Here is a 9604-nt window from a genome sequence, read left to right as displayed (position 1 = left end):
TTTCCCCCTGCGCTCACCTCCTCGGCGCAGTCACGCCAGCACCCACGCAGCAGCACGCTGCACCCAGCCTGGGGGGTGGCACATGCTGTGTCCCCCCCACTGTCACCCTCCCCGAGGTGGAGGGGACCACGCTGGTGCTGGAGTCTCCCTGAGATGCGTGTTTCTGGTGCCTGACCTGTACCCATCCTGCACCCGCTGTGCACCCAGCATCCCTGCACCCTGCACCCAGCCTTCACTGTGCAACCCACACCCGCTCTGCACCGGTCCCTGCACCCCCTGTGCACCCCCCGAGCACCCTGCACCTCCTTTGCACCAGCCAAACAACCTGCACCCACTGTGCACCACCCGAACACCCTGCAACCCCTGTGCATCCCTTGAGCACCATTTGCACCACCCGAACACTCTGCACCCCCTGTGCACCCCCCTTTGCAGCCTGCTCCCATCCTTGCACCAGCTCCTGCACCCAGCACAGCAGCCGAGCCACTGGCACAGTGCCCTGCAAGCCCTCGTGCTGCTCGGTGACGAACGAGGGGTGACACGGTCCATTGTGCGAGAACCCCCACCACGGGGCATTGCTGACCCCACAACAGAGCCCAGGAGGGAAGGAGGATGGAGCCAGGGCCTGGGGGTGCTGCACACCCACGGGTGCAGGGGCCAGGGGTTTGGGTGCCCCCCAGGGAGCGGGAGGCAGGTTTGGGGGGCAGCTGCCAGCCCTTCCCAGCCCTGTCACACCGGCTGCACTCTCAGAGGAAGCTGCTCTGCTTTCTTGCACCCAGCGCTGGTTAAAAATACCACTCCTGATTTTAATACAGTGGCGGCGGGCGCTATATTGGGCTGGGAGCAGGAAGTGAAACCCCACGCGGGTCCCGGCCCCGCTCGCCCCCCCTCTCCGAGCTGCCCCCCGAGCTCGGCCAGGCGGTTGTGCTGGGGGCCGGGGGAGCTATTTGAAGCCCAGCAGCCGGGCACCCTCCTTCACCTTCTGTGCCTTCCAGCGCAGCAGGCGGATGGCGCGCAGGCTGAGCCGCAGCACCGCGTCGTACTTGAACACCAGCTTGTAGAAGGCGTCGGTGACAAGGGCGCCGCTGGGGTCGGCGTGCTTGAGCGCGGCCATCGGCGTGTACGCCACGTTGGTCTGGTGCCGGAAGGGCGGCCGGGCCGCCTCGATCACCCGCAGCGTGTGCTGCACGTGGGGATGATACTGTCCGCTTCCTGTCCTGGTCCCCTCCTCGTTCCCATCTCCATCCCCATCCCCATTTCCATCCCGTTCCCATCCTCATTCTCATTGCCTTCCCATCCCATCCTATTCCCAACTGCATCCCAACCTCTTTCCATCCCATTCCCATTCCGTTCCAGCCCATCTCCATCCCAATCCCATCCCTATCCTCATTCCCATTCCCACCCTATCCCCTTCCTATCCCCATTCCCAACCTCTTCCCATCCTATCCCTTTCCCCATTCTCTTCCCATTCCCATCCCATCCCCATTCTCAAGCTCTTCCCTTTCCATTCTATCCCTATCCCCATCTCCATCCCCATTCCCATCCCCTTTCTCATTGCATTCCCATCCTATCTCCATACCCATTCCCACCCTGTCTCCTTCCCATCCCATCCCCATTCCCATTCCCAGCCTCTTCCCATCCTATCCTCATTCCCATCCCATTCCCATTCCCATTCCCACACTGTCTCCTTCCTGTCCCATCCCCATTCCCAGCCTCTTCCCGTCCTATCCCTATTCCCATTCCCATTCCCACCCTGTCTCCTTCCCATCCCCATTCCCATTCCCAGCCTCTTCCCATCCTATCCTCATTCCCATCCCATTCCCATTCCCACATTGTCTCCTTCCTGTCCCATCCCCATTCCCAGCCTCTTCCCGTCCTATCCCCATTCCCATCCTATTCCCATTCCCATTCCCATTCCCATCCTGTCTCCTTCCCATTCCATCCCCATTCCGAAGCCCTTCCCATCTTATCACTATCTCTGTCCCCATCCCCATTCCCACCCCAGCCCCGTTCCCAGCTGGGCTCAGCACCATCCAGATGGAGCTCAGGGGGCAGGAGCTGTGGGGCCAGCTGGCTGGGGGTCTCTGCTCCTTGACAGGGCTAATTGAGCCTTCACTAAACAGCCCAGCCGGGGGCTGTGAGGCATGGGGGGTGGGAAAAGGACAGTCCCCAGCCTGGCAGGGCCACCCCCCGCCTGTCACCTCTGCGATGTCCTCGGGGGTCTGGCCCAGGCTGGCAAAGACGTCCCTGGAGTTGCGCAGGTAGAGGTTGGTGAAGATGTCGGCCGTCTCGGGGTCGGTCCGCGAGTAGTCGGCGCGTTTGGCTTCCTCGTACAACTTCTCCTCAAACTCCGTCGTCACCGGTCCTGGCTCCACCAGGCTGATCCTACCCGGGGATGAGGTGCTGGGGAACCCAGCACCCCAAATCCCCCGCCCCGGGGGGCTGCACCAGCCGCCATCCCCTGGCACTCACGCTACGTTGAAGCGCAGCGCCTGCACCACCAAGCTCTCGCAGAAACCCTCCACCGCGAACTTGGAGGCCGCGTAGATGTCGTTGAAGACGATGCCTGGATGGGTAGGGGGGTCCCGGTGAGGGCTGAAGGTGGTGTTGGTCCCACTGGGGTGCTCTGTGCCCCCTCTTACCCTGCAGGCCCATGATGCTGCTGATGACGACGATGTGGCCCCCGCGGCGCCGCTTCATGTCGGGCAGCACCTCCTTGACCAGGCGCACGAGGCCGAAGAAGTTGGTGTCCATGAGGTTCTGCATGGCCGCCAGGCTCTGGCACTCCAGGGGACCCGCCATGCCCACCCCTGCGTTGCTGACTGCAGGCACGGGGTGTCACCGGGGTGTCCCCTCTGCAGGGGGGGTTCCCTGCTCTGTGCTCAGAGAGTCCCGAGTGCACAGACGGTCCCTGGTGCATAGGGGGTCCCCAGCGTGGGACATGCATGATATGGGCTGTCCCTAGTGCACGGGGTACCCCTGGTGCATGGAGGATCCCTGGTGCACAGCGTGTCCCCACCATGGGGTGTCCCTGGGGCAGGTTGCCCTTGGTGCACAGGATGACCCAATATAGGGTTATCCTCATGTGGGGTGTCCCTCGTGCACAGGGTGTCCCCACCATGGGGTGTCCCTCATACATATGGTGTCCCTGGTGCACAATATGTCTCCAATATAGGGTTATCCTGGTGTGGGTTGTCCCTGGTGCACAGGATGTCCCCAGTATAGGGTTATCCTTGTGTGGGGTGTCCCTGGTGCACCAGGTGTCCCCAACATGAGGTGTCCCCAGTGCAGGGTGTCCCTAACGCATGGAGGGTTCGTGGTGTGGGGTGTCCCCATTATAGGGTTATCCTCGTGTGGGGTGTCCCTGGTGCACCGAGTGTCCCCAACATGAGGTGTCCCCAGTGCAGGGTGTCTCTAACGCATGGAGGGTTCCTGGTATGGGGCGTCCCTGGTGCATGGGGTGTCCCCAGCACGGAGGGTCCCAGCACAGGGCTCCCTGGCTCAGGGCACCATGGGGACGCAGTGACATGATGGGTCTCGGATCTCACCCAGGACATCGATGTGGCGCCCGGGGACACTGTCCAGGCAGGCGCGGATGGAGCCCTCGTCACACACATCCAGCTGCTTGATCTCCAGCGTCCGGCCCAGTGCCGGCCCCGCAGCCGCCGCCAGCGCCCCGCTCCTGCCCGTGTCCCTCATGGTGGCGATGACTGGGGATAGAGGTGGCTCAGCCCCGCACTGGGTGTCCCCCCACCCTAGAATGGGGGATCCCCCCCACCCCGCTCACCTCGGAAGCGGCGCTTCTTGTCCCTTGCCAGCCGCACGGCCAGCGCCAGCCCGATGCCGGAGGAGCAGCCGGTTATCAGCACCGTCTTGGGAGACATGGTGTGACTGCGGCCCCCGCGCCACGGCCCCCCGCCTTTAATAGCGGCTTGGCCCCCCCAAATCTGGGCCCTTAATTCCTCCTTGGCTAATCCCAGTGGGATTTGCCAGCGGCCGCGTGGCTGAGCCGCACGTGGTGCCCAGGACGCACAGAGGAGCCTTTGTGCGGGACTCGGGGCACCATGGGGACACCGCGGGACACGGGGACACCGCCAGCCGCACGCCCGCAGGCAGCGGGGGGGCTGTGGGAACTGCTGCCCCCTGCGCCCCGGCTTTTCCTTCAGAGGGGACGAGGCGTAAGCTCTGAAAAAATAACCTTTATTCTTGCTGTATAAAACACGTCACAGTTTGACTGGCCTTGCGGGGACGTGGGGGACGCACCCCTCACCCTCCGCCCCCGGGACCCCAATTCTGGGGCTGAGGACCCCCAGACCCACCTGGCCTGGGGGAGGAGGGGTGTCAGGCCCCCAGGGGACACTTGGGGACACTTGGGGCTGGTGCTGGGTGGGGGGGAGAAAGTGCTTGAGTGTGGGGGGGCCCAGCGGCACTGGCACCCCAGGACTGCACAGGCAGAGCTGGGCACAGGGGGGTGGCTGGTGATAGAGGAGATGTCATTGTCCCTGTGTGCGCTGCGCTGAGCTGGCTCCAGCCCTGCCGCCCTGTGCCGGCAATGCCGGGCTGTGCTGAGCCACGCTGGGCTGTGCCGAGCCATGGCGGTCTGTGCCGAGCCACGCTGGGCTGTGCCGAGCCATGCCAGCAATGCCAGGCTGTGCCAAGCTGTGCCGGCAACGCCAGGCTGTGCCGAGCCACGCTGGCAGTGCCGAGCCGTGCTGGGCTTTGCCGGGCTGTGCCGTGCCGTGCCGGCGGTGCCACGCGGTGCGGCGGTGGGCGCTCAGAGGGCCACGCAGGTGCAGTAGTGCCGCAGCTTGCAGGGCAGGATCCCGCGGTTGATCTGGTGGAACTCCACGAGCTGGATGAGGTCGGCGAAGCGCGTCTGCCCGTCGTCCATGGTGAAGTAGAGCCGACCTTCCTCCTCGCTCTGCCGGGGGACACTGATCAGACCCCGCGTCCTCAGCACCCCCGGCCCCCCCGGCGCCGCCACCGGCACTCACCGGCAGGATGAGATAGTGTTTGACTCTCTGCAGGTGACACAGGGACAGGACGAAGCCCTTGGGGTTGCGCTGGCTCTCCCGCACCAGGAAGACACTGTGAGCCACGGGGAGGGGACAATGTTGGTCTTGGGTCCTCTCTGCCACCTCTGCGTCACCCCCAGGGTCCCTGGTACACCCTCCACAAGTCCAGTATCCCCTGGGGACACCGTATCCCCCCTGGGAGCCCCACAAACCCCCGGCTCCCATATCCCTGGTGGGTCCCACACCCCATGTCCCCTGGGAAAGTCTCCCCCATCTCCCAGGGGTCCTGCATCACCCCATGAGCCACAGGGCCCTATAACCCTTGGGGTCATGTCCTGCCCAGGACTCCCATGTCCCCTCCATGAGCCCTGGGGACCCCGTTTTCCCCCAGGTGTCCCATACCCATCCACCAAGCCCTGTCGGCCGATGAGCTGCTGGGTGTCCTCCCGGGAGATGCGCCCGTGGAACCAGGGCTGGGTGCGGTGGATGGCTGTGGGGAGACGGGGGTCAGGCACGGGGGGTGCAGGGACAGGGACCCCCCCCGGCACAACCCGCTGTGCTCACCGGCGCTGAGCGGGGAGCTGTGGCAGGCGGCCGGCAGGCTGTACCGGTGCGTCGTCTTCTTCTGGCCATGCAAAGCAAGGAGTGGGCATGAGGGTGGGCTCAGGGGGATCCCCCCAGCACCCCTCTGCACCCCAACTGACCCTCCAGGCTTGTGCCTCCTCCAGAGCCACCGTCAGCACCTCGCTGGGGTTCTCGATCACCCGGCCCGTGCACCCCGAGAAGTCCATGGCCACCAGCGCATTGTCCGAGACGCTTCGCTGTGGGGAGGTGTGGGGTGACGGGGGGTCCCCGTGGGCCGGGGGCTGTGGGGGGGCGGCACTCACCAGGGGCATGGGGCCAATCCAGGAGGGCTGGCTCAGTCGCGCCTGCGCTTGCTGGTAGTTGCGGTAGAGCTGCATGCCGTACTGGGGGCAATGGGCCTGTCAGTGGGGGGGGGTCCCACAGCGGGGGAGGGGGACACCCGCCTGGTGTGGGGATGGGGACCTCCACATCCACATCCACACGGTGTGGGGACAGGGACACTCATCCTGCATCTTTTCTAGCACAGGGATGGGGACATCCCTCCAGCATCCCCCAGCTTCCCCCCAGCATCCCCCCAGTATCTCCCCAGCATGCTCCATCATCCCCCAGCATCCCCCCAGTATCTCCCCAGCACCCTCTGGCATCCTCCAGCATCTCCCCAGCATCCCCCAGCATCTCCCCAGCATCCCACCAGTATCTCCCCAACATCCTCCAGCATCCTCCAGTGTCTCCCCAGCATCCTCCAGCTCCCCCCCAGCATCCCCCCAGTATCTCCCCAGCATCCCCCCAGCATCCCCCCAGCATCTCCCAGCATCTCCCCAGCATCCTCCCAGTATCTCCCCAGCATCCTCCAGCTCCCCCCCCCAGCATCCCCCCAGTATCTCCCCAGCATCTCCCAGCATCTCCCCAGCATCCTCCCAGTATCTCCCCAGCATCCTCCAGCTCCCCCCCCCAGCATCCCCCCTGTATCTCCCCAGCATCCTCCAGCATCTCCCCAGCATCTCCCAGCATCTCCCCAGCACCCTCCAGCTCCCCCCCAGCATCCCCCCAGTATCTCCCCAGCATCCCCCAGTGTCTCCCCAGCATCCTCCAGCATGTCCCCAGCATCCTCCCCAGCACAGGGCCCTGTACCCTCCCGGGGGGCCATGTCCCACCTTGAAGAGTCGAAAAGCCGCCATCCAGCAGCTCCGGCTCTGCTCGTCCTCACTGCAGAGCAGCTTCAGCCCCTTCACACCGCTCCGCACCTTGTGGGGCTGCGGGGGGAGACCAGAGCCATCACTGGGCCGCTCTCGGGGGGCACAGACCCCTCGACAGGAGAAGGGACAGTCTCCTCGGCCCCCCAGCCTGGCAGGGACACCCCCACCTTGATGCAGAAGCCAAACTCGGTGGGTGTCCCGTAGAGCTTCTTGCCCTGCGTCACGTAGTAGATGTTGGACTCGGTGAGGTCAGCGAAGTACTGGAGGTGCCGGGGGTCCTGGGGTGGGGGGGTGTCAGTGCCAGCCCCACTGCACCCCCCCCGCCGTGCCCCCCACCCGTCCCCTCACCTTGGAGGTGCCTTTGGTGGAGTAATAGAGCCCCGAGCGGCGCAGGGAGAAGTGGAAACGCTTCCAGACCTTGCGCCCCGGCTCCCGCAGGTGCAGGAAGCCCTGGACCTCGGGGCAGCTCCCCGAGTTGAGAAAGTTCTGGGGGGACACGAGGGTTGAGGGGGACGGCAGGGTCCCCAGGGCATGGGGGGGTCCCCATGGCACAGTGATGTCCCCATGGCACAGCCGAGAGCGGTGGCCCCGTACCTGGATGAGCTCAGAATGCGCCATGCTCTTATTCGCCTCCAGGCAGCTGGAAACCATCACCTCGGGGAAGAGGGACTGCTGGGGGGACAGGGGGGTCAGGGGACACTCACGGGGTGCTCGGGGTTCCCAGAGAGCATACGGGTTCCCGTGGGACACCCAGGTCCTCATGGGACACTCGAGTCCCCATGGAACATCCATGTCCCCATGGGACACCCAGGTCCTCATGGGACACTTGAGTCCCTACGGAACATCCATATCCCCACGGGACACCCAGGTCCTCATGGGACACTTGAGTCCCCATGGAACATCCATGTCCCCGTGGGCCACCCAGGTCCTCATGGGACACTCGAGTCCCCACGGAACATCCATGTCCCCATGGGACACCCAGGTCCTCATGGGACACTCGAGTCCCCACGGGACATCCATATACCCACGGGACACCCAGGTCCTCATGGGACACTCGAGTCCCCACGGAACATCCATGTCCCCATGGGACACCCAGGTCCCCACTGGCCACCCGTGTCCCCGCGGGCTTTGCCACGTACCGCGTTGCTCTTGAAGAGCTCGTACTTGGCGAAGTTCTTGCGGAACACGAAGCGGCTGTCGGCGCCGGGGGGCCAGGAGCTCTGCACCTCCACCACCGCCTCGTGGTCCTCCAGGCACCGCTCTGCGGGGACGGGAAACACAACGGGGCTCAGCGCGGCGGCCGGGGAGGGGACACGCGGTGCCGTGCCGTGCCGTGCCGGCGGCTCACCCAGCGCCAGGTGCTGGTGCAGCTCCACCAGGGTCCAGCTCTGGTCCTGCAGCGCCCGCGTCCTCCGCACCAGCGTCTCGCAGAGCTGCCGCGCCGTGGTGGCCGCCGACGCCTCCAGCGAGCGGCACGCGCCGTCCTCGCCGAACACCTTCACCACCTGCGCCAAAACGGGGCGGTCAGGGCGCCCCGCGCCCCGCGGCTCCCTCCTGCCCTTCCCCAGTCCCGCAACTCACGTGCAAAGCGCCTTCACGGGGGGGTCCCTGCCCCAGGGCCGGGCTGCTGAGGATGGGCGAGTTGGAGGGGCTGCAGAGCTCGGGGAAGGGGTTGGGGATGGCGGGCAGCGACGAGGCGCGCGGCTCCTCCGGCGGCACCGGCCGGCTGCGGGCACACAGGGGCTCAGCTCCCCCCCAGCACCGGATCCCCCCAACCCCCCAGGATCAGGTCCCCCCAACCCACCTGCTGCTGTGGATGAAGAGAGGCTGCGAGCGCTTGACCTCGGGGGGCCCCTCGCCCCCGTCCCGCTCGCCAGGGACCCCGTCCTGCTCCGCGCCACCCGGCCCGGGGGGGTCCCGGAGGCTGCTCGGCTGAGCCCCCCCCTCCATAGCATTATCTGCTGGGGGGAGAGAGCGGGTCCTGCTCCGCACGAGGCTCCGGTGGGGGGGTCGGGGGTCTGTGGCCACCTTGGGCATCCCCATGGCCACCAGGTTGGGGACCACACAGTCACCGCCACACGGGTGCCGCGGCACTGCTGGGGGCTGCACCGCCCGCCTGGGGGGTGTTTTGCTGGCGCCCAGACAAGCGCTGACTCAGCACCTGGCGGGGTGACTCAGCACCGCCCCGCCTGTCCCCCCCGGGGTCCCCGGCCCAATGTGGAAGCTGGGGGACAGGAGAGGAGCTAGGGGGGGCATAGCCCCTACGAGCCACCTGGGAGTCCCCACAGCCCCTACGGGACCCTCTGCAGTGTCCCCGTGTCACTACCCAGAGCCTGGGGACACTGAGGACACTGACTGAGCTGGACTGGGGCTGGTGGAGCCGAGTTGGGCTGAGCTGAACTGGGCCAAAGTGAACTAGGCTGAGCTTTGCCGGGCTGAGCTTTGCCAAGCTGAGCTTTGCCAGGCCGAGCTTTGCCAGGCTGAGCCCCGGCACAGGCGGCAGCAGGAAGCGGAGCGTGGTGGGGGCCCAGCCCAGACACCTCCTCGGGTCCAGCCAAACCGGTTCTGGCGGCCGCTCCCAGCTCCACCTCACCGCGCTGGCATCTGCGCCGGGGCGGCCGCGCCGGCGGCCGGGGGCGAGGGACCGGCGCCCGCCGTGGGAACGGCCCCGAGCCCACCCAGCGGCACGGCCCCCCGCACCGCCACGTCACCCAGCCCGGTGCCGGCGCCCACGCGGTGCCGCGGCGCTCAGGGGATGTGGGGACACCGACCAGAGCGCCTGTTTTGGCCCCAAAATGATTTGGGATGGGG

The 9604-nt window shown here is 66.3% G+C and overlaps 2 protein-coding genes across 2 annotated transcripts; both read right to left on the bottom strand.

Annotated features, from left to right (window-relative positions):
* Positions 1–940: 940 nt before the first annotated feature.
* LOC308050042 (retinol dehydrogenase 8-like) lies at positions 941–3881 on the bottom strand (the record flags this gene model as incomplete). Its single annotated transcript, XM_080359967.1, has 6 exons — positions 941–1180; positions 2199–2382; positions 2470–2563; positions 2640–2819; positions 3546–3707; positions 3785–3881. The coding sequence occupies 6 exons, from the start codon at positions 3879–3881 to the stop codon at positions 941–943; spliced, it is 957 nt and encodes a 318-aa protein (XP_080216093.1).
* An 890-nt stretch (positions 3882–4771) lies between these two features.
* GRB7 (growth factor receptor bound protein 7) lies at positions 4772–8743 on the bottom strand (the record flags this gene model as incomplete). Its single annotated transcript, XM_080359933.1, has 14 exons — positions 4772–4918; positions 4992–5085; positions 5415–5502; positions 5577–5637; positions 5717–5833; positions 5900–5980; positions 6752–6850; positions 6961–7071; positions 7142–7279; positions 7388–7465; positions 7933–8054; positions 8142–8298; positions 8375–8519; positions 8598–8743. The coding sequence occupies 14 exons, from the start codon at positions 8741–8743 to the stop codon at positions 4772–4774; spliced, it is 1584 nt and encodes a 527-aa protein (XP_080216059.1).
* Positions 8744–9604: the final 861 nt, after the last annotated feature.

Source organism: Nesoenas mayeri (assembly GCF_963082525.1).
Source record: "Nesoenas mayeri genome assembly, chromosome: 26".
Lineage (NCBI taxonomy): Eukaryota > Metazoa > Chordata > Aves > Columbiformes > Columbidae > Nesoenas > Nesoenas mayeri.
Note: the sequence above shows the minus strand (reverse complement) of the source record. Positions and strands in the feature narration are given on the sequence as shown.